Source organism: Muscardinus avellanarius (genome assembly GCF_963383645.1).
Source record: "Muscardinus avellanarius genome assembly, chromosome: 8".
NCBI lineage: Eukaryota > Metazoa > Chordata > Mammalia > Rodentia > Gliridae > Muscardinus > Muscardinus avellanarius.
Genome location: NC_137794.1, coordinates 110800656 through 110825188, shown reverse-complemented (window position 1 = coordinate 110825188; position 24533 = coordinate 110800656). Strand labels below are relative to the sequence as shown.

Sequence of the window (24533 nt, the reverse complement as noted above, 5' to 3'; positions counted from 1 at the left end):
GGTGGCGCATGCTTGTAATCCCTGCATTCAGGAGGCTGAGATAGGAGGATTACCGTTCACAGACGGCCTCGGCTACTTAGTGAGGCCCTCTGCCACGAAACCCTGTTTCAAAATAAAGAATAAAAAAACAGGGCTGGGGGTATAGCTCAGAGGTAGAATGTCCCTGGGTTCGATTCTTCATGCCACAAAAAAAATGTGGATAAGTTTTGCAAAAAGACTTGAATACTTGATCAGGGTTCCCAAATGGCCCTTTTAAACATTTGATATTGAAACTCTCCTTTGTGTGTGTGGTATGAAGGATTGAACCTAGGAACATTCTACCTCGAGCTACATTCCTAGCCCTTTTTTTTATTTGTTTGTTTGTTTGGTTTGGTTTGGTTTTTTTGGTGCTGGAGATTGAACCCAGGGGCATTCTGCCTCTGAGCTATACCCTCAGCCCACTTTTATTCTTTTGTGTGTGTGTGTGTGTGTGTGTGGTACTATGGGTGGAACCCAGAGGCTTTTCTACCTCTGGGCTATACTCCCAGACCTTTATATATATATATATATATATATATATATATATATATATATATATATATATATTTTTTTTTTTTTTTTTTTTTTTTTTAATTTGGAAACAAGGTCTCACTAAGTTGCTGAGAGCCTCACTAAGTAGCTGAGGCTGGCTTTGTTTTTTTTGTTTGTTTGTTTGTTTTTTTTTTTTGGTGGTACTGGGGTTCCTGGAAGCCCTTCTACTTCCGGGGCTACTATTTTTACATTTTTATTTGGAAACAGGGTCTCCTAAGCTAGCACGCGCGGCTGGCTTCGAACCTGCACGATCCTCCTGTCTCTGCCTCCCAAGCGCAGGGATTACAAGCGTGCGCCACCACGCCCGGCCCTGAGGCTGGCTTTGAACCCGTGTGATCCTCCTGTCTCAGCCTCCCAAGCACGGGGATTACAAGCGTGCGCCACCACACCTGCCCGCTTATTTATTTTGAAACAGTCTCACTAAGTTGCAGAAGGCCTTGCTAAATTGCTGAGGCTGGCCATGAACCTGTGATCCTTCTGTTTCAATCTCTAAAGTACTGGGATTACAGGTGTGTGCCACCACACCCAGCTGAAACTCCTTTTTTTTTTTTTTTTTTTTTTTGCAGTACTAGGGGTGGAACGCAGGGACATTCTGCCTCCGAGCTACACCCCCAGGCCCCCAATCCTATTTTTTTTCTTTATTTTTGAAACAGGATTAGAAGATGGTGACCAAGGGAAGCAACACGTACCAGTCTTGCTGACACCCGATCTCTATTGCCTTACAGTTTACACACTTTCACAGGTTCTACAAAAGCCAGAAAATACTGAGGAGGTAGAAAGGAAATAGGCAGATAGGGAAAAGGCCTTGGTAGAAAAGAGTTAATTTCCTGAGTTTCCTGAGGGGCGACAAATGCCTGAAATTCCAAAGGCTCAGAAGATAAGAAGGCCAGAGCTTCACAAAGCCATCCTGAGTTTCCTAATCAACAAACCCACTGAGCAAGTCTGGCATTCCTGAAAGGAGACCCTTCAAAGGACTTGCAAATGTCCTATGCAAATTATCCTTGGAATCCCAAAGTCACCCTAACCACAACCACAACGGACTTGCAAGCGGTCAGGCATTGTCCAGTCGGATGGCAAAAGGGGACTTCCCGCTCGGGACCCCCTCCCCTTTTGGGGAGCTGTTCTCTCTCTCGCAGGTCGTGTTGGCCCTGAGAAAAGGCAGAGTGCATCTGAGGGCACGTGGCTCGGGCGACTCTCGAGTAGTGACCTGAAGGCCTCTGCTGGACATCATGGCTGACCAGGCCCCTAGGGGTGACCTGTACCTCTTTTCTGGCAGATCGCGTGGACTCTGGGAGAAAGTAGTTTGCAACTGATGGGCACTTGGCTCGGGCGACACTCGGGTAGTGACCCTGAAGGCAGCTACTGGACCCCGGAGTTCCGACCGCCCCTATGGGGTGTTTGGCCACTTTTCTCTATTCCCTTCTGGCAGATCGCGTGGACTCTGGAAGAAAGCAGCCTGCACCTGAAGGCAATTCGGCTTGGGCTACTCTCAAGTGTTGTCCTGAAGGCAGCTGCTGGACCCAGAGTCCCAGCCCCTTTGGGGGTGTTCAGCCACCCTTGCCCCATTCACTGCTGCTTCCAATAAACCTTTTACTCCCCTTCCTGAGGTCTGCAGGTGTCATTCTTCGCTCTCCGTAGACAAGAACTCGCCGGGGTTTTCTCGCAAGAAACCCCCCGTTTCAATACCACAACTAGAAAAAGAACACGGTGAGCACAAGGCAATCAGAGAGCAGAAAGAAACCCTCCTGCCTAGTGACTGCCGCAATAACACTGTCTTGCCTCACGGCACCTGGCTCCAGAGGTGAACAGGAAAAGAACAAAGGCCCTGAAGTGAACAGCTGCAGATCATCAGAGTTGTAAGCTATCAGTTCCTCCTGTGCAAACACCGGCTACAAGTTCCAGCAGTGGCAGCTGAGCTCACCAAGCCCTCCAGAGATCCAGACCGGCGCTCAACAACACATGCCAGTAAAATTTGAGATACTTTTTAATGATCTGTGTACTGGACTGACCTGGTATGGCAGCCAGCACCATCTTGGGCCACCGGCCTGAACCGTGACTGCTGGCTCTGGCTCCGCAGCCCCAAGAAATTCTGACAAATAATTCAAGAACTTGGAGTACAGAAAGAAGCAGCAGAGCTCCAACATCTTAAGTGACCAGTACCATGCTTCGGGGATGTAGAAAAAGATCCAGAAGCTCTCGCACTCACCAGAAGCTGGCACCCACAGCAGCGCACGTGCCCTCCAGAGACCCAGCCTGCAGGACAGCAAGGTAACTGCGTTGCGTTACTCAGTGGACGACTGCCCAGAGCCGCCTCGAGAACCCCCAGCAGGCTAATATCTGGTGGCCTATCTTGGAGACAGTCCAGTTAGAACCTCCAGAGACACAGGAAAGGTCCACAGTGCTCAGGGCTCGGTACCTGCACAGGGTCACAGCGGGTCGCTCCGAGCATACACTGGACGCCCTCTGCTGGTGGGGGTAGGAAGGTGCAGGCCCAGAGCTGGAAGGTGTAGAGCTCAGGGCCAGAAGGCGCAGAACACAGGCCAGGAAAGTGCAGAGCCCACGCCCAGAAAGCACAAAGCACAGGGCCTGAGATTGCAGAGCCCAGTGTGGAGAGTGCAGAGCCAGGGCCGGAAGGCGGGGACCCCAAGGCCTGAAGGCACGGAGCACAGGACCAGAGAGAACAGAACCCAGGGTGGGAAAACTCAGAACCCTGAGCTTCCACAGAGCTCATTTACAGTGACTCCCGATGCCCTGACACCTGAGCACAAAGCTGTCAGAGGCAAGAGAGGGGCCTAAACGCCCATAATGTGGTTCCAAAAGCTGACAATAGGTTACAGAGCAAGCGAGACATTGGAATACACTCCAGAACTTACCACAGTGAGCAGACACAGATATTACACGGGCCTGGGCCCTATATATGTAAATTAGCAGGACTGCTGGTTTGGGGTTTTATTTTTCTTTCACACTGTTGCTAGTTCTTTTTGTTCTTTTTCTTTTTTTTCCTTTTGGTTGGCTTTTTGCCTTTGATTTATGATTGCTAGTTTCTGTTACTTGTTCTGTTACTTTATGCATGTTTGTTTGCTCCCTCCCTCATTCTTTTTACAAGCCTTCTCTCTCTATCCTATCTGCTCTCAAAACCTTTTTTCATTTACTGTTTCTCCCTGTTTTATATTCAAGCGATTTCATATCTCCATACCTAAATACTTTGTATGAACTACAAGAATCCTACTATCTTACTTTCTCTCATTCTCAACCAGATGCTACTTTACTATACTTAAATTCTTACTCAACCTAATCATATCCTCTACTTTACCTGACTCCTGTACCCATCACCCCAGCTCCTCCTCCTTACCTAACCCTCACCATTGGAAAAAGCACTGCTTACCCATGTAGGAACCTGCCAACATCTCTAAATCCCTACTGCTGAGCTTGGATCAGACAGATTATCCAGAGTCACGCACAAAAAGTAAGAAGATGCCAAGACAAGAGAAAAACAAACTGGAGAACTATGAAAATATGAGAAGTAGGAACAGTGGTGACTTAATAAGGGAAATCACGAATGCTGACCTACAGAAATGCAAGAAGGAGAATTTTGAATCCTGATCTTCAATATGATGAAAGGCCCCACAGTAAGTGTACAGGGAATGAAAGACTTTAAGAACAAACCAGAAAATGAAATGAAGGCAGCAATAGAAAGAAATGCTGGGAAATTAGATGAAATGAAAAACAGAATACCACCGTTAGAAGACAGTTCATTCAAAACCGGAAGCACAGTCAACAGCATACAGAAGACATTACACAACAACAGAGCCTAAACATCTAACAACTATGGGACAACATGAAACGCCCTAACTTATGGAATAAAGGCACTGCAGAAGGGCTAGAGGTATAGACCAAGGGTATTCGTAATCTCTTCAGAGAAATAATTTCAGAGAATTTTCCAAACATGGAAAGAGACTTGGACATCCACATACAGGAGACAGAGAACACCATTAAGACAAGATCAAGAAGGCCCTCCCCACGCCATGGAATAAAATGACCAACATGGAGGCCAAGGAAAGAATCCTAATGGAGGCCAAGGAAAGAATCCTAAAAGCAGGAAGCACAAGCCAGGCGTGGTGGCGCACGCTTGTAATCCCCGCGCTTGGGAGGCTGAGACAGGAGGATCACACAGTTCCGAAGCCAGCCTCAGCTACTTAGTGAGGCTCTCAGCAACTTAGTGAGACCCTGTTTCCAAATAAAATATAAAATAGGTCTGGGAGCATAGCCCGGAGGTAGAAAGCCCCTGGGTTCCACCCCCAGTACCATCAAAAAAAGAAAAAGAAAAAAAGCAGGAAGAACAAAAGGACAGGTGACATTCAGGGCCAAAACAATAAAAATCACTCCAGAATTTACACTTCCAATTCATGAATGCCAGGAGAGACTGGTATGATGTAATCCAGACCCTGAAACAGGGTCTCACTGAGTTGCAAAGGGCCTCACTAAGAAACTGAGGCTGTCCTCAAACTGTGAGCCTCTTGTCTCAACCTCCCAAATGCTGGGGTTACAAGTGTGCACCACTATGCCTGGCATCTTTTATGATATCACCATCTTTGTCTCTTCCTCTGAGTCAGCTGCTAGCTGGTCTCACGCTGCTCCACACTCTTCTACCAGAAGTTGGGAGAGTCATTTCAACAATTCTCTGCCGCCTCTCTTACTGCCCCGTGTGCATGGGCCATATCATCTCCCAAGAGTCACAGCAATATTGAGGAGGCAGAGCTCCAGACTCTAGCGCTAAGCAGAGAGGGAAGACTTCTTCAAGTGAGACGTGTGTTTATAAATGTTTTCACATTTTGAGGACCTTTGTTTCTCCCACTTCCTGGAAGAGTTAAGGAGTCAAGCCAACTGTTAAATAAAAAGAAAAGAAGCTTTCTGTGTGGAATGAAGCAATTCTCCTGGTCCTTTCTTCAGACCCACTGCCCACTCCTCGGCCCCTGATTCCGCAGCTTGAAAGCCGGGTGTCTAGTCTCATAGTGCGCTCCTCGGTGAGAAGAAGCACGGGAAAGATGAACAGCGCGCTGTGCCGGCCCTGACAGGGATGATTTACACAGCGGTCCTCGACTTCAGTGGGTCAGCGCATGAGTTTTGACTTTATGATGGTGTGAACACACTACAGTAGCAACTTTGCTTGGAATTTTGAATCTGAGACTTCCCCCAAGCCAGTGGCATGTGGTCCATTCCTCTCTTGAGATGCTGGACAGTTCTAGTCAGCCTCCAATCACAGGTACCCCCTGAGATGCTATGGCATGCTGTGTTTCTAAGCTGTGGCTTTCAGTAGGTTAGGTGTATTAAGTGTGATTTTTTGTTTTTGTTTTTTCTTTTTTTGCAGTACTGGAGATTGAACCCAGGGGCATCCTACCTCTGAGCTAAACCCCAACCCTATTTTTTATTCCTTAGTTTGAAACAGGGTCTCACTAAGTTGTGGAGGGTCTCACTAAGTAGCTGAGGCTGGTCATGAACCCGTGATCCTCCTGTCTCAGCCTCCCAAATACTGGGATTACAAGCATGCGCCACCACACCTGGCTTACATGCATCTTTTACTTTGAAAATTTTGAATTTATGGGGTTTATCAGGGTTAACTCCATCATGTGTCAAGGAGCATCTATAATTTTAAAAGTAGTTGGCCGGGTGTGGTGGCACACACTTGTTATCTCAGCATTCAGGAGGCTGAGACTGGAGGATTGTGGTTCATGGACAGCCTCATATACTTAGTGAGGCCCTTCACAACTCAGTGAGACCCTGTTTCAAAAATAAAAAAGACTAGCTGGGCATGGTGGCGCACGCTTGTAATCCCCGCTCTTGGGAGGCGGAGACAGGAGGATCGCGCAGGTTTGAAGCCAGCCTCAGCTGGTTTAAGAGACCCTGTTTCCAAAAAAATATATAATAGGTGTGGGAGTATAACCTGGAGGTACAAGGCCCCTGGGTTCCATTCCTAGTACCACCAAAATAAAAATAAATAAAAAATTAAAAAGACTAAAAAAAATAGGGCTGGGGGTGTAGCTCAGAGTTCAGTGGCCCTGGATTCCATCTCTGGTACCACAAAATAAAACACAAAATTTAACCTAAGAGAATTATTCTTCTGGTGGTAAAAGTGTAAGGACTGCGTGAGGCCTCTTCGAAGTGTTCCCTAAACAGGCAGGTGAATGCTATGGACTTGTCTGCCCATCGCACTGAGCTCTGGGGACCAGGAGCAGGAGGGAATGGAGGAACGGCGGGCACATCTGCTGACTCTCTGGTTGCTCACATCAGTGCGTATAATGGTGTCTATAGGAAAACACCTGGTAACGTATCCGAGAGCAGGCTCTCTCAGGCAGTGATGCTGTTCACCTGCCCTCCCCATCCTGCTTCCTGAAGATGCTGTCCTTCCTTGGCCTGAACTAAAATTGACGATGCAGGATGGAGAGGGGAGATCTGCTGGAGAAATAGGTTCAGCAGCCAGTAGGGGAAGGGAGCTGGAGCACCTAGCCAGGAGCACGGCCAGGGCGCCTAGAGTATGGCGGGGAGTACCCACGTGCACAGATTTGCAGGTAGATCAGGCCACGGTGGGGATGAGCGGGAGAGCTCCTCTGCCTGCTTCCGTTCTCCCGTGTAAAGGGAAGCAAGCCATCAGCTGAGACAGAGGGGAAGGGGGAAAGATGTGGAAAGTCTGGGAAAAGAAGGCAACAATTGTTCATTGTCCAGGAACTTCACTCCAGGAAGCTCTTCTGAGTCACTGGTGCTTGAAATACACAGAGATGAGTAAATAAGATTGGTTATGTGAAAAGGAGGAGGAGGAGGAGGAGGAGGAGGAGGAGGAGGAGGAAGAGGAGGAGGAGGAGGAAGAGGAGGAGGAGGAGGAGGAGGAGGAGGAGGAGGAGGAGGAGGAAGAAGAGGAGATGGGAAGACAAATTTGTGCAAAAGACATAGCACTTTTTGGGACCAGAGTGACTGGTGCCGTTGTTCACTGAGGAGCAGGACGCCACAGTGGGGAAGTGGACATGTCACATTTGAAGCACTTTTGGGTCATTAGAAAGTTGGACACACAGGACCAGAGCCCAGCAATGAGTTCTGGTCAGTAAATGTAGGTTTAAAGGTCATTAACCTGTAGGTGTTTATAGATCAGTACAACCAGGGAGTGTTAGAAGGAGAGGGGCAGAAGTCCAGCTATGGAATCACGGAAAATGTGGCCTTTTAAGGGAAGAAAAGGATAAAGAACAAGATGAGAAGATTCTAAAACAGTAGGTTAGGATTCAAAATGAGTGCTAGAGAAAAAGCAGTGAAGTAGGATCCAAGGAAAAAAGTGATTTTCAAGACTACAGCCATCTGTACCATTGTGGGGAAGAGCCCATCCACTGTGGCTTGCGTGTGCTCCATCCCCTCCAAAATGCGTGTTGAAATGTGACTGCCTTTGTGGTGGTGTTGGGAGGTGGGGCCTGTGAGAGGTGATCAGGTCATGAGGAGGGATGGGTACCCCGTCGTGGGAGCCAGGCCCCCCTGAGAGTGGCTTGTTCTACAGCAAAGCTAGCCTCCATGCTTTCTCTCTCCTCCCTGCACCTGCTGCCCTTCTGCTTTTCTGCCTTGTTGGGACAAACCATGATGTGCTCCCAGATGCAGCAGCCTCATCTTGGACTTCCCCATCTCTAGAATGATGAGCCAAAATAAACTTCTTTCCTTCATAAATTACCCAGCCTTAGGTATTCTGTGATAGTCACAGAAAGCAAACTAAGACACCATCAGGTTTGACAATGCAGAAGTCACTCGTATTCCTGCTGAGCCAAATTCACGCTGGCAGTCAGGTGGCCATTCAGCTGGCTGGATGTGAGGTGTGAACTTTAACAGAGAAGGTAGAATGAGGAGCCCAGAAGAAACCTTCTGGAAGGTTGTCTGGAAAGACCAGAGAGAGAGATGGGATAGAACATGAACAGGACCACTGGGGCAAGAAGTGGCTTTTGTTTTTTACTTTTAAAGATGGAAACCATTCTAGCCTGTTTATATGTGGACAAGAAATGGCCCAAAGGGGGAGCTGTGGACTCAGTCACCACCGTGGATAAGGAGCACAGACTGCGCCCGGTGCTGGAGCTATAGTGGTGCTCAGAGCTAAGTGCCTTTGTCTCTAGGCAAGAAGAGGAGATGAGAAATAAACACATCACTATCCAACATGGTGCTGAGGACGGGCACTGAGGCAAGGGATGGAGGGGTGCTCACCTGTGTGTGGGGTGGCCAGGGAGATCCTCTGCTGCAGCAAGAGAAGAAGAGAGCAGGAGACAGGTTTTTAGATGGAAGAAATGTCAGAGCAAAAACCCCAGAAGTCACGACATTGTCACCAGTTTTGAAGAGTTGCGGGGAGGCCGGTGTGCTGGAGAGAGCCAGGGGTCTCTCTGTGTGGGCCCGAGAGTGAGGTAGGGCAGGCTCAGGGGGACCTTGAAGAACACACGAGGGCTTGGCTTTTACTTTAAAAAAAAAAAATCTCCATTGCTAATTGAAGAGTCTCACTGTTTGGGAGGCTGGTGGCCTGGAAGATCTGGAAGAGAGGAAAGTCTTCAGACAGAAGGCAAGGGGCAAAGGAGCAGTGTGTGAGGCCGTGGTAAATGGCGGGGAGGGCCTGAGAGGGTCGTGCCCATAGGCTTTCTTTCCTTCTCTCAGTGGTGTGTGACACAGGTCACGAGGGGGCAGTGACAGAGGTGGCGACTGCGAGGGTGCGGGACAGGTGGAGGGCGCTGGAAGAGCCGCCCTTGGCGGGCCAGGCAGCAGTGAGGAGGGCGGCGACGAGGACCCTGCGTCTGCAGGCCCCCTGGCCCACCGTGGCGGGCCTTCCTCATCCCACCCAGAGGCCCGGCTTGGAGAGCAGGCAGCCGTGGCGGGTACAGGGCAGAGGGCCAGGGCAGAAGTCAAGGGCCAAGTGAGAGGGTGACAGAACCAGGGACCAGAGGAGAAATGGTACAGACAGGGCTCAGAGATGCCGAGAGCTGAGTGGTCAGGACGAGACGCCTCCGTGGCACGGAGTGGGGCGGTGGGAGTAGGAGAGTGGGGGGCATGGGGACAGCGTTGGGGGTTGCTTACAAAAGGGATAAGCCTGAGGCTCTGACAAGCCCCAGCACGAGCTCTATGCAGCCTGAGATGTGGCTCAAGGGATGAGGTATCAGGACAGGGCACAGAGAAAGCCCAGTAGCCACGCTTCAAAGAAAGTGAGAAATGTGTTGTCAGAGGTAGAGACCTGCAGCAACATGAGAGGGCCGGTGGTGGCCCAGGACAGCCCCCGTCTCCGCTGTGAGGGAGGACCAGCTATTCCAATTAGTTTGCCATAGTCTTGGGGAGTAGAGATTCCTTGTCTCTGACAGTCTTTAGGCTCCTCCTTGATACCCAGGTCCCTGTTGTGATTTGAAAGTATCCCCGGTGGAAGCCAGGCATGGTGGTACACGCTTGTAATCCCAGTATTTGGGAGGCTGAGACAGGAGGATTGCAGTTCACAGACAGCCTCAGCTACTTAGGCCCTTTAAAACTCAGTGAGATCCTGTTTAAAAATAAAGAATAATAAAAAAAAATAGGGCTGGGAGTGTAACTCAGAGGTAGAATGCCCCTGGGTTCCATCCCCAGTACTAAAAAAAAGAAAGAAAGAAAGTGTCCCTGGTGGGACCCTGTGGTAAAGGCAAGGTCGCCCGCCTGTCTCACACTCGGGAGGTAGCAGAGCCTTTAAGAGGTGGGGTCTAGGAGAAGGAAGTCAGGTCACTGGGGGCATGCCCTTGAGTAGGATACTGGACCCTGGGCCCTTCCCCCTCTCTTTGCCTCCCAGTGGCCATGATGTGAACAGGCCTTGTCCAACATAGACTCCCTTCAAGGTAAGCTGGGCCACCACAGGCCCAGAGAAATGGGGCCTGTGTCCTGAAAACTCTGAAACTGTGAGCTAAAATAAACCTCTCCTCCTTATAAGTTTATTATAAGTCCTTGTGAAAGCAACAGAAATCTGACCAGCACACCCCCTTGGGGATAGGCTGAGGCTGGCTGCCTTAGCCAGCCCGGGGTTAGATCTGTCGCGTTGCATCAGGGGAATGACGGGAAACAGAGGGGCTGCTCTCATCTCCGATTCCGCTCTCCCCAGTGAAAAGGCTCTGTTTTCAACTGAAAACAAGATCGCTCTAAATGTCACTGTTCCATACCCCATCTGGGCTCCTGAAAGCAAGCTGCCTTGTTTCTGAATCAGATGTCATCACCCACTGAAAAGCCTCCTGCCTCCAACTTGGCTGGCAGCAGGGCCCCAGCTCCGTGGAAGAGACTGGCTCATCTTCCCCCACCCCCTTCTGCCCCCGTGGTTACAGGCGCGTGTTCTTCCTGGGAAGGAATAAGGGTGGGACAGGCAGCAGGTGACAGCCACCTCATCACAGATTCTCTGACCCTGTGGAGCACAAACAGTGGGCTCCTGTGTGGACTCAACCATTTTACTCAGATGAAGTACTGCCATTTTCATGGGACTCCTAGCAGGGACAGACGGAAGGAGACAGAGCAACAAATGAAGTCTATGGGCAAAGACAGTTTTCACAGCCAAAATCCAGGATATGTGGTTTGAGGATGGTGATTCATGGCCAGTGCCGCAGGGTCATACAGAGATCGATTTTGAGGGAAAATGTCCAGATTCTTCCACGATGCGGCTACATTCCTGTTATCCCCTGCTGCTGAGTATCCTTACAGGAATGAAGCATGGCCAAAATTTCAGGAAAAGGGCATCCAGGTGCCGAGCTCTGCACGTGCTGCAGGTGAGGACCTGGTGGCCATACATGACACGCCACTCGGAGGGTGGTTTTCAGAAGCACAACCCCCATCATGAACTCCTGAGTTAAGTTGCCCGTGTGACGCTGTGTATGCAAAGCAACTTGCCCTTCCTCTAGTATTCCCACAGAGGGAAGGGGAGTCATGGAAGACCCCTCCAATGGCAGCCAAATGTTCATCTTTGCAACCTTAACTCCGCGGGAACACATGGTCGCCCAGATGCTGGCTTCTACCGAGGTGTTCTGCAAAGGTGTTATATCACAGAAAGCTGTCATGCTGCGAGCAAGGAGACCTTCATGAATCCCATTCAACATTTCAAAACACATGACAGTGTTTGTACATGGTGGAGCTGTGTGTGCGTCTGTCTCTGTGCGCGTACATGTGTGCTTTGCAAAATGGAAATAAGCATTCTGTCTTCCACTTTTGGAATGTGGAGAGATGGCTGTTTATTGGGCACTGACAACCAGCCAGGTGCGTTGAGTACCTTATCTTCCCATTTCATCCTTCCAACTGCCCTGGGAGCTGTAGCTGGTTACCCGGTACCATTGCACAAGTAAGAAAATAAGAGTTTCAACCCCTTGCCTGAGGGTGCAGGTGGTCAATGGCCAATGGCAGAGCCAGGCTCATTCTAAACCCTGGTTCTTGCCCCTATGCCTCAAAGCCTCCTCCAGTCCAACCACTGCTTTTGTTACCCCTTCCTGGTCCCTCTGTAAACCTTCCCGATAGAGTTTGGGGTTCATGGTAAGAGGCTGCTAGGAGAGCTGAGAATAACAGAAAGCATTTTTTATAAGTACAGAAGTGACAGAGGTCTGCTACAAACTCGGCATTTCCAGAAGATACGGGTCAAGAGCACAATCTCATCACCATTAGTATCTCATGCACATGGAATGGGAGTCCTTCTGTACCGTATCGTGGTCAGGAGGTTCAGGCAGACTTAAATTGTAGTCCAAACACACACTGAAAGTCAGCTGTGTGCGACCATTTTTGTGACCATTTCTGCCCACACTCTCTCTCCGCGGTCCTCAGACGACGGTCTCAATGGAGGTGGGGTTGCCACCGTCCTCCGGGCGCCTGGGTTGCATTTCATCTTTGAACGCCCTGGTCAGAACCACCTTTAAGGACTCCTTGAACCGCTTCTTCTTACTGCTGCCCACAAAGAAGTAAATGAAAGGGTTGGCGCTGCTGTTGAGGGTGGAGAAGAGCAGAGAGACGTTGTGCAGGTTGCCGAACGTGGACCAGTACTCGTAGTAGAGCAGGTAGAGGAGCCGCATGGGCATCGCAAGGATGAGGAAGATGACGATGGTGACCATGATGACGACGTACAGCTTCGAGGAATGCGAAGTCCACGAGTGCTTGCGGATCTTCACCACCAAGATGGTGCTGGACACCAGCATGAGCGGTGTGAAGACCAGGAAGCTCAGCACGGCTATGAAGATGATGACTGCCCGGCAGTCACTGCGAGAGTGGCTCTCTTCCCCACTGTCGATGCACATGACATACTCCATGGTGGTCACCAGGCAAGAAAGCGCCCAGAGGAGGGAGCAGACGAAGGCCGACTGGTGCTTGGGGCGGTGGCATCGGTACCAGATGGGGTACAGGACTGACAGGCACCGCTCCACGCTGATGGCAGTCAGCAGATAGAGGCCCGTGTTGTAGCCAAACAGAAACGTCACCGAGAGGGTGACGATCGTGTAGTAATGGCCGGAGGAGAGCTCGTAATCTAACGCGTAGTCGATAGACAAAATGAAGATACAGAAGAGTAACGAGATGTCCGCAACACACAGGTGGGTGATGTACACCGTGAAGGGGTTTCTTCTCATCCGGAAGCACAGAAACCAGAGGAGGATTCCATTTTCCACAAACCCCAGCGGAGAAATGCTCATAATGACCCAGTGCACGACGGGAATGTGAGGGTGGGCGCTCCCCGCGGAGGTGTTCCCGCCGGTGGAGGTGTTCAGGGCATCCCTGTCCACAGGTGACGTCACATTTGGCCCATCCATGAGGAGGCTTCCGACTGGGGCTCTTCAGGCAATCTTCTGTTAGCAAGTGAAACAAACAAAGCTAATTGAAATAAAAGAGAATTTCAGCTATGGATTGTAACCTTCACGTTACTTTTCTTTTTTCTGTGGTACTGGGGGTGGAATCCAGGGCCTTTTCTACCTCCGGGCTATACTTCCAGACCTATTTTATACTTTATATGGAAACAGGGTCTCACTACGTTGCTGAGGGCCTCACCAAATAGCTGAGGCTGGCTTCGAACCTGTGCAGTTCTCCTGTCTCAGCCTCCCAAATGCTGGGATTACAAGCATGCGCCACCACGCCCAGCTTGTCATGTTACTTTTCTAAAGTTTAATTGTCCGTACAGTTCTCTTTCTCATGATGGCAACATTAGATATTTGACCAGAAGAGAGAACTGAATCCATGACCTTTGGCTCCACGGGAGCCCTTCATTCTCTGCCAGTCTCCGCTTGCAGCTCTTCCAGAGCATGAAGGCGGGATCCCTGGTATTCGTTTCCGATCCTGCCCAAACTTTCTGAGTCGCATTTTGAAAGTGATTTCATTTTCTGTGCCCCCAATTCCTTGCCTGAGGGACCAGGTAGGTTGCTTTAAAATTGGATAGCAAAAAACAAAAACCTTTTTGGGCAAAATAGCTGCTGTCATTTCTTAATATATAAAGTGCTACATGTGGTGGTACATGAGAGAGAATGCCTAGGAAACGTGTGTGTGTGTGTGTGTGTGTGTGTGTGAGAGAGAGAGAGAGAAAGAGAGAGAGAGAGAGAGAGAGAGAGAGAGAGAAGAAAAGAGAAGAGAAGAGAAGAGAAGAGAAGAGAAGAGAAGAGAAGAGAAGAGGAGAGGAGAGAGGGCGCGAGCGCGAGCAAACTCCTGGGGTCATACTCCTGTCTCATTCTCGCAAGTCGCTGGAACTACAGATACATGCCACCATGCCATACCAGCTTATGTTTCCTTTCTTTCTCCTTCCTTCCTTCTTTCCTTTCTTCCTTCTTTCTCCCTTTCTTCCCAGTGTGCTCTCACACTGAACTAACTATACTCCCATCGCTTTTACTTTTTATTTTGAGACATGGTTTCTCTAAATTGCTTAGGCTGCCCCCAACTTGTGATCCTGAGTAGCTGGAATTATAAGCGTGTTGGAATTCCAGTATTGTTTTAAAGTGTGCACAAATCGAAGGCATCCCTTCCCCGCGTCTCAGTGTCTGCGACAAGGCTGGGCCTCTGCTCAGACTCAGTGAACCCTAAAACCAACACCGCGTCACGGAGGGTGAGTCTCGACAAGACGCACTTACACCACGCCCCACAGGCTGAGTCGGCGGGAAAACTGCCGACTGGACAGCACTAACCCGAACAGCAAAGACTGTTTGTAGCACAGACTTAAGGTTGCAGACCAAAAAAACTCAGGAACTTTCTCTTGCTTTCCTAATTTCAAAGAAATCCATGTCTCAGCCCTCCCTGCTTCTTCTCTCCTGAAAAGTAAACTTAAGCCATGCCCCAGTGGGCAGAGGACATTCACCTTGTTCTAACATTCTGCTCTTGGCTTTTTTTTCTTTTCTTCTTCTTTTTTATTTTTTGTTTGTTAAATTTTCAGGTCTTTGCTCATACTAATCAGGTCCCCTACATGTACAAAATAATACACTTGTAAGTAGTCCATCAAAAAAAATTTTTTTTGGTACTGGGGATTGAACCCAGGGGCATTCTACCTCTGAGCTACATCCTCAGTTTTGTTTTTTTTTTTTGAACAGAGTCTCACTCTCACTAAGTTGCTGAAGCTGGCCTCAAATCTGCAATCCTCCTGTCTCAGCCTCTCAAGGACTGGGATTTCAGATGTGTGCCACCACACCCAGCTCAGAAGATATTTTTGGTAACTAGTTATCTCCCTTTTCTTCATACACTCACCTGAAACAGAATAGTACCTATGTTATTTTGTGGCATGTGACCATCTCTGATGATAGTCCACATTTTCAGAATAGTCAGTGGAACCCCAAGTTCTGGGCCCTGGGACTGGCTCTCAGAGCAGCTGGGCAATCAGTGCTTATCTCCCCAGTGGTGTGACCCAGGAGCCCAGGAGGACCTGTCTCCACTGTCCTGACTGAACCTCCTCACTAATGCTTCTCTGTACCACTCTAGCAGGATACAGGAATTACGAGCCAGGTGTGATGACACACGCTTGTAATCCCAGCATTCAGGAAGCTGCAGGAGGATCATGGTTTGTGAACAGCCTCAGCTACTTAGTGAGGCCCGTTGTAACTCAGTGAGACCCTGTTTCAAAATAAGGACTAAAAAAACAGGGCTGGGAGTGTGTGTGTCTCAGAGGTAGAATGCCCTTGGGTTCCATCCCCAGTACCGCAAAAAAAGAAAAAGAAAAAAGAATGAAAATTACTTTCAGTGGAGCAACTTCTCCTTTCTTTCTGTAATCAGAAGACACAGACTTCCATACCTTCAGGAACCCAACACGAAGACCAGAGCTCACAGTGCCATGAGAGGGCCTGCTATAGCCTAGAGAGACCGGGCTTTGTTAGAAGTTGGTAGGTAAGCAGGGCATGGTGGCATGCACCTGTAATCCCAGTACTTGGGAGGCTGAGACAGGAGGATTGCAGGCTCTAGACCAGCCTCAGCAATTTAGCAGGACTCTCAGCAACCTACGGAGATCCATTTCAAAAGAAAAAAAAAGGGCTGGGGGTGTGGTTCAATTCCCAGTACAAAAAAAAAAAAAAAAAAAGAAAAGAGGTTTGGGGATAAGGCAGCTGTGAATCCGCCATCAGACATTTATTCAGGTGCTGTTCTAGGCAAAACAGGGCAAGGGCAGCCTCTGGGAGCTCCCTCTGTGGCGGCGGGCGGGCGGAGCCATGGAACAGGAGCAGGAGCAGCACTTGAGTCTAGTGGAGGAGAGCGAAGCAGAGGCGGAAACAGAAGGGGCGGTGGGCCAGGTTCCTCTTACTTAGGTAGGGTGGCGGAAAGAGCACAGGACGAAGACAAGACAGAAAGAAGCCAGCGACCCGGCCCTGCAGACTCCTGGGGAAGCGCATGCCAGGGAGAGGGGACCACAGTGCAAAGGCAGGGTGAGCTGGGTGTTTGTGAAGGCCAGCAGGCCGGCGTGGCCAGAGCCGCATGAGCAAGGGGCAGAGTCAGGTGGCGGGTACGGAGGTGGCAGGCCAGGCCGTCGGCTATGGTAAGGGGTCTGCTTGAGTGCCACGGCAGGACCAGCAGTCCACGTTCTTGGTGTTCAGGTTAGATTTGAGGGGCCGCAGCAGGCAGGAGATTTGAGACTACAATGTACCCAGTGTAAAAATAGAAGTAAAAGAGAAAGAGGAAGGAAGGAAGGAAGGAAGGAAGGGAGGGAGGGAGGGAGGAAGGAAGGAAGGAAGGAAGGAAGGACGGACGGACAAGGGAAGATGGTGCTGTCTCCAGGTCCACTGTGGGACGGGGCATGGGGTGACTACTTCTGTGTCCTGTCAACCCAGTTGTCTGCAAGCTCTCTGTCCAGACTGCAAACCATGTTTTCGAGTTGTTAGTGTTTTTGTTGTTGTTTTGGGTCTTTTCTGTTTGTTATGGACTGAAACCAAGGACGTTCTACCTCCAAGCTATGCTCCAAGCCCATTCATTCATTCACTGATTTATTCATTCATTTTGATTTGCGGGGTGTTTGTGGTGATGGGGCTTGAGCCAAGGGCACTGTACCTCCAAGCTACACCCCCAGCCCGATTTTTTATTCCTTATTTTGAAACAGAGTCTCACTAAGTTTCAGAGGGCCTCACTAAATAGCTGAGGTTGGCTCTCGACCCGGATCCTCCTGTCTCAGCCTCCCAAGTGCTGGGATTACAAATGTGCACCACCACACCTGGCTTATTTATTTATTTTGAAACTGGGTCTGGCTAGGTTGCTGAGGCTGGTCTGGATCCTGCGATCTTCCTGTCTCAGCCTCCTAGGTACTGGGATTACGGGCCCATGCCACCATACCTGGATTATTTCTTTTATTTGGAAACAGAGCCCCACCAAGTTGCTGAGGGCCTCACTAACTTGCTGAGGCTGACCTCAAAGCTATGATCTTCCAGTCGCAGCCTCCCAGTACTGGGATTACAGGCGTGTGCACCGCAGCTGGCTATGACTCACAGGTTATAGGGCTATAAGCCCTGTTTTTTTTTTTTTAACACAGCAACCATATCTGCAAGGACACATGTTTACCTGGCGTTGGCAGTCTGCGGTACGAGAGCAGCTCATCCTAACAGCCTCTGTGGTCTCTGCGACACAGTGGCAGGAGCCTCCGTTGGGAAGAGAGGGCAACAGGAGTGGAGCAGGTGGCAGGTGGTGGGAGGCGAGGTCTTCCCATCCTTGCCTCCTCACAGAAGCACTTCCTGCCGGGAAAGCACACTGGAGTATCAGGGAGTCACGGCTAGGAATCTCGAACCCCATGCACCCTTCCCCACCCCGGCTGTGGGCCCTGAGCCAGGAGGCTGATCAGGAAGGCGTGGTCTAACTGAACCCCTGGTTTCCTAGATCACTAAGCAGAAGCTAGGGAGTCTGGGAGACACTGGCCACTGCCTCAAGAAGCCCCCAGTGAGAGCCCCTGATCTTACCCGAGCCCCCTTCCCCCTTGGCTCTGCGGCCCAGGGCTGTTCCTAGGACCTTAGCCTGCGCAGCCCCTCTGTGCCTAAGCTTTCCAACCCAGTCTGCCTCTGCTCCTTCCAATCTGAGCAACTGAAGGGACCGTGTTCCCTCAGTAATAGGGGATTATTATTATTATTATTATTATTATTATTATTATTATTATTTTGGCCAGGGTCTCTGTCTGATTTCTGCATTCAAGTCTATCTTGGAGTAAAGTAGCCCCAGAGGACCCACCAAACACTCCTGCCTGTGTGGTACTCTCCCACTGGAAAAATATCATCCCAACGGGCTCATTTATAGTCTGTTCAATCTTTTTATTTTTTTGGCGGGGGAATACTGGGAGGTTCTCCAAGACACATTCCCAGACCAATTTTTTTTTTTTTGAAACAGGGTCACCTTCAGTTGCATAGGGTCTCATTAAGTTACTGAGACTGGGCTTGAACCTGGGATCCTCCTGTTTCTGGGATTACAGGTGCATGCCACCACACCAGCTAGTCTGTTTAATCTTAACACAAAATGGAGGTACTTAGAAAAATTTTATTGCAGTTTTTCTAGTTATAAAACAATATGTGTTCATTGAAGAGAATTTGGAAAATTCACACACTAAAACCACTACTCAAAATTAACCTGATTTCATATCTAGGATATCTCCTCTTAGTCTTTCTTCAATGTTTCACACACTTTTTTGTTTTTTTTATTTTGGTGGTACTGGGGTTCCTAAAAACCCTTCTATATCCAGGCTATACTCCCAGACCTATTTTTGTTTTGTATTTTTATTTGGAAACAGGGTCTCTTAAACCAGTGCGGCTGGCTTCGAACCTGCACGATCCTCCTGTCTCTGCCTCCCAAGCGTGGGGATTACAAGCGTGTGCCACCACGCCCGGCAAGTTTCACACACTTTCTTAAAATTGAAATCACTTTTTTTTATACTAGGGATTGATTTTTTTTTTTTTTTTTTTTTTTTGCGGTACTGGGGATTGAACCCAGGGGCGTTCTACCTCCGAGCTATACCCCCAGCCCTATTTTTTATTCTTTATTTTTTTGAAACAGGGTCTCACTAGGTTGCAAAGGGCCTCACTAAGTAGCTGAGGCTGTCCTTGAACCGCGATCCTCTTGTCTCAGCCTCCCAAATGCTGGGATTACAAGGGTGCGCCACCACACCTGGCTATACTAGAGGTTAAACCCAGAAGCATCTACCTCTGATCTACACCTCCAGCCCAATTTAATTTTTTATTTTTGAAACAGAGTCTAAGTTGCATAGGGCCTCATTAATTTGCTGAGTCTGGCCCCAAACCTGCGATCCTCCCTCTCAGCCTTCTGAGTACGAGGATTGCAGATGTTTGCCACCACGCCTGACTGAAATCAGTGTTTATAATCTGCTTTGGTAAACTGCTTTCTTCCATTTAGTATCATATTGTAATATTTTTCTCCTGTTAATATGCACCCAAAGAACATGACTATCTTATCACTTTATATATACCATAATTTATTTTTATTTAATAAGGCAAAAGAACATGCATCACTGCAAATAATAATAAAATAGAACAAATAATAATAATATACTACAGTTTAAAAATTACCTAAAACCTCTTGATTTTTTATTTATGGAAATTTTTGCTTAATATTTTTAGATCACGGTTTGCTACGGGTCACTGGAGCTGTGGGAAGGGAAACCAAAGACAGCGGGTACTATTGTAATAAGCTTTGTGAGTACAAATTTTGTGCATATTTCTATTTCCCTAGGACATAATTCATACTTTTTCTTTTTCCTTTTTTTTTATACATACTGGAGATTGAATCCAGAGGCATTCTACCTCCAATATACATCTCCAGCCCTTTTTTCTGAATTATTGAAATAGGATCTAAGTTGCCGAGGCTGACCTGGAACCTACGATTCTTCTGTCTTAGCCTCCCAGATACTGGGGTTATAAGGCATGTATCGCCACACTCAGAAATCTGTATCAAGGCACCAGCTTCCCAATGCCAAACCCATAACAACAGCAGCAAAAGAAACAGGGAAGCGTTGTTTTCAGAAATACTCTCTCCAGTGGAGGTCATCTTTGCATCATTAAAATACTGCAAACCAACTGGGAGTGGTGGTTCATGCCTGTAATCCAGTACTTGAAAGGCTGAGACAGGAGGATCACAGGTTCAAGGACAGCCTTGTAAGTAGTGAGACTCTCACCAACCTAACAAGACCCTGTTTCAAAATAAAAATAAAAGAGGGCTAGGGGCATAGCGTGGAGGTAGAAGGGCCCTGAGTTCCATCCCTAGTACCATAAAAATGAATGAATGAATAAATGCCGCAAACTGGTTTTATCATCTGGAATCTTGTTTCTGCAGCTGGACAGGTCTCAGGTCTTATTCCTCCTCCTGCAGAACTGTTCCTTTTACCATCCCCGAATTGCCTGACACCCTTGTTTCCGAGGCTGCCTAGATCAAAGTGGCTGAACGGGAAACAAGTTCAACATAGCTTCCTTCAAGGATCGGCACACCTTTGCAGGCCGGGGCTATAGGGCAAGCGAGGCCCGGCCTCACCCAAACCTGCGGATGTGTTTTCCCTCAGGAAATTCCAGATTCAGCAAGAGGCCCATTCTCCTGAATGAGGCCTTTAGTGGGCAGTGGACGCACCCGGGCCTCGTCTTGTGATGGAGCCCGTGTGGCCTGACACTACAAATAGCAGGAAAGGCAGCCGCTTCCTCACCACGAGGCAACCAGAGCCCCTTCTCCTCCCACCCCAAGAAGGCCGAGTTCCACACTGCCGTGACTCAAGTCCCTCCCCGGGTGCCTCTGGGTCCCTTCACGACAACCGCGTGCCCCGTCAGAACAGCGGCGACAAGTCCTGAAGGTTGACAATCTCATTGCTGAGCATGGCCTTTGTGGTCTCAGCAGACACGGCAAAGTGCACCACAGAGATTTTCCAGAGGGTGCTCACATGGCTCAAGTTACAGCTCAGAGGCGGCTGCCAGTGCTGCCATGTCCCAAGCCATCAGCCCCAGAGCCGAGCTTCCGATCCACCGACCCCAGCTGCAAGCCCCGAGCCCAACAGCCCAGCGGCTCGGGACCTCAGCTCCTTTACAAAATCAATATGGTCACGTGCTTCTGGAAGGCTGGGGCAGAAGAAGCAGAGGGAGCAGCTCTTCGCCAACACGCATCTCGTGGAAACGCCAAGCTGAGATAAGGAGTCTGTAAGCGGGGAAAGCAGGCCTGGCGGTTAACACGGATGTTGAAGGGAGCGGTGCGCAGAGCCTGGTGCTGGCAGGCACACCGTGGCCACTGGCGATGTCCCTCCCCGTGAAAGTGAGAGGGACAGATGGGCAGTGGGGCCGGTAGAAAAGGCAAGAGACGCAGAGGGCAGAGAGGTGTCCATGGCACCCCTCCCCTCGGCACGAGCCTTCTCTAGAGACCTGAGAAGCAAATGCCCGTCCACAACCCGTTCACTTCAGCAGAGCCCCGAGGCTCCGGAGTGCCGGCTGCATCACTCATGGAAGAGAGACAGAAAGAGAGGAAGAAAGAAAATGAGGAGGGATAGAGAAAGGGAAGGAAAAAAGAGAGAGGAAAGCCGAAGAAGGAGGGCTCTCTGACGCTCTTGCCACTCCCCAGCAACCGCCAAGAGAGCCTGGCCCGGGCTGGACCTCCCAGATGTGCCGATCTGGAGAGAAGGGCGAATTCTTCCTCGGTGTGTATGTATGGTGACCTAGACAAACAGAAGCCCATTTGTGAGATGGAATTTCCGTGGCAGGGAAAGGGGCTGCTGGGAATGCACGGGGCGGGAACATCCGTCCGGGTGTTGAATGCATGGCTCCCATCTTCCTAACGCCGGGCTGCCTGTGCGCAGCCGCGGAGACTCCTGCTCTCCTTCCTGTGGGCAGCAGGCTCACTCTGGAGCAATTTTGTCCCCTTTGGGACATTTGGCATGTCTGCATATATTTGGGATTGTTACAACCAAGAGAAGCATGCTGATAGCATCTAGTGGCTAAACTCTGTACAAACCACAAGACAGCCCTGAAGACAAAGAGTCAGCCAGCCCAAAATGTCATCGAGGATGGAGAGGCAGGCTTCTTGCCACCTGGTGCAGCTCCACACACAGAAATCCAACGATCACCTGTACACACCCTTGCCAAATTACCCTGCCCACCCCAGCTGGGAAATACTGCTCAGATACCCCAAGATTGAGATTGAGCAGGAGATGTCCTTTAACAGATATTCTGTTAGTTGGGCTGTACAGGATTTCATAAGTAACGGAAGCTATTATTTATGCTGGGGCCACTAAGGAAAAGCAAAGAAAAGTTACCCCAGCTCACCTCTGGAGGCCAAGCCCAATGGCTTCTAGGCAAGGGGTTTCTCCCGAGGAGTCAAATACTGTCACAACTCTTTAAACCCCCAACTCCTTTCTCCTTCTGAACATCTAATGAAGCAAACTTGAAAACCTCCAAGCACACCATCCCATCTGTGAATCACGCCTGAGATTCTTCCCCCATCAAGTCAGAAAGAAAAGTTTTGACACTGAAAAACAATGTCCAGAAACAGTTCACCTAGCAAAGAAAGAGATTCTTCAAAACGAAGGCAGTAAGAGAAGTTTTTGCCAACATGATGGACAGTATATATCTAACACCCCCCAAGAAGCAATCCACAGAGAAAGAGCTATCCTAACGCATCAGAACAATTAAAAATTGGGGCACAGACTCACTGGTGTCCTTGGCTCAGGGAGAGTCAGGAGTGATAACAGGGGGACCACCCTCGTGCATCCCGTGACGCTGGTGCCCTGACAGGCTGCAGGGTCTCCGGTCCCAACATCTCCAAGGATGGCTGCAGCCTCCGTCTCTCAAGAAATCAGAACCGCTCTCCCACTGCTGAAAATCTTTGAGATGTGCCAAGCAGATGGTCCCACGCTTATCAGTGAAGCGAGCTTCAGATGGAATCATCCAGCGACACGCTGGCGAGAATCTGCGCGCTGATTCAGAGCGGGAGCGTGCTGAAGATGACAGGCTGGCCGCCCCGCACGCTGTGACCAGCCGGGGCCAGGAGGGCGAACCGGAGAAATGCTGCATGGGAGGGTGAAAGAGACCCTAGCTCAGTCTGTAACTATAAAGTAGAGCTCACAGTATCACCCCCCAAAGGTGTCAGGATTAAGTGAGATCTGCCTCCCTGCTTGCCTGGTGGGAGGTGCGTGGTTAAATAACAAAACATCCCTCCCCTACCTCCAAGCCACGTACAGGAAGTACTGTGCCCGATTTAGTGTAGAGAGCCTGAAGGAGGCTATGGGGGAGAGGGGAGGAAGCCAGGGAGCTGCTCCTCCTGTCGGTGATTCTCACCCAGGAAGCCCAGAACTGAACACCACATCACTTTTGCCTGTGACCTGTGTCCCTTTTCTCAAGGGACTGGATGTAAAACCAAGCAGAAAGTTCTGGAATCATTTAGACCTTGGGCAGGCAAGACCTGCAGCGACGAGTCCCCTGGGGTCCTGGAGCGCATCTGCCTCCTTTTCAAAGGGTCTCCTCCAGGTAGAGCATCATGAGGGCGCTGTGTCTGAGCTCTCCTCAGACTGTTCTCATAAGCAGAGAGACCAAAGGCGCGGACGGGGCAGGAGCCGGACTGCTCTGCGGGTCGCTGACCCGGGCTCTGTCCTCCCAGGGGAAGGAGAAAGGGGAGGTGAGGGTCTAGGAAAGTCAACAGAGCAGCTGAGCGGGGTCCAGGAAGCCGCGGATGCGTGTCCATTACCTGGCTGTGATGTTCTCAGGGGGGAGACCAGCCTCCTGGAGAGGCTTACATTTCCCAGAAGACAGTCAGAGACCTGAAAGGGAACAAGGACCGTCTAAAGCAAACGGCAAGGTGGGAAAGACGGTGATTTCGGTGGACAGGGAGCAAGTACCATCACGAAGGAGGAGGCTGGCTGCGAGCCCCAGAGGAAAGGAGGGACGGAGAGCCTCTCTGCTCCTCTGGCCACGTTCGTGCTGCTTGGCTCAGGGATGGTCCAGATCTGGTGAGCAGTTGTCCCTACGGGTGCTGCAAAGCCCTGAGCAGAGGGAGCAGCAGGACAAAGTCTCAGCGTCATTATTTAAGTCAACAGAACATGGGCCCTCGCCGATTTGCTTTTCCCAGCTCCTGACAGAACAGAGACAGAGACGTCTGTCCACACTGGCAGAGGACAAGTCCCTCTCCCAGTTTGAAAATTGATGACAGTCACCAGGTGAATGGGGAACAAGCCACCAGGAAGCTGGGGTGACCACCACCATCTGGGGCCTGGGGGAGCGCCGGCCCTCCCTCGGAGGGAGGGAGCGGGCGGGGAAGGCGCCAATTGTTTGTGACTGATTGGCAGGAACTCGCACAGATGGAGCCGGAGTTTCATTTGTGGCAAATAATGATTTCTACTTAGAGAAAAATAAAGCAACTCACTGTAAAAATAAAACTGCTTGCATTTAAGCCACAAATAGGCTGGCTATTTCTGTACTTAGTTTGTCTCTGTGAGTAATCGTGCTCCTCTGGAGAGGTGGGGAGAGTTTGGGGGTGGAGGGAGGTGTAGAGAGTGGGTAACAGAACCCACTCAGGGAGAGAAAGGCCTGTGG

The 24533-nt window shown here is 49.8% G+C and overlaps 1 protein-coding gene across 1 annotated transcript; it reads right to left on the bottom strand.

The window, feature by feature from the left end:
• Nucleotides 1-12371: 12371 nt before the first annotated feature.
• On the bottom strand, nucleotides 12372-13349 carry LOC308266356 (proto-oncogene Mas; the record flags this gene model as incomplete). Its single annotated transcript, XM_080700560.1, has 1 exon — nucleotides 12372-13349. One exon carries the CDS (start codon nucleotides 13347-13349, stop codon nucleotides 12372-12374), a length of 978 nt encoding a protein of 325 aa, XP_080556686.1.
• Between the last annotated feature and the right edge of the window lie 11184 nt (nucleotides 13350-24533).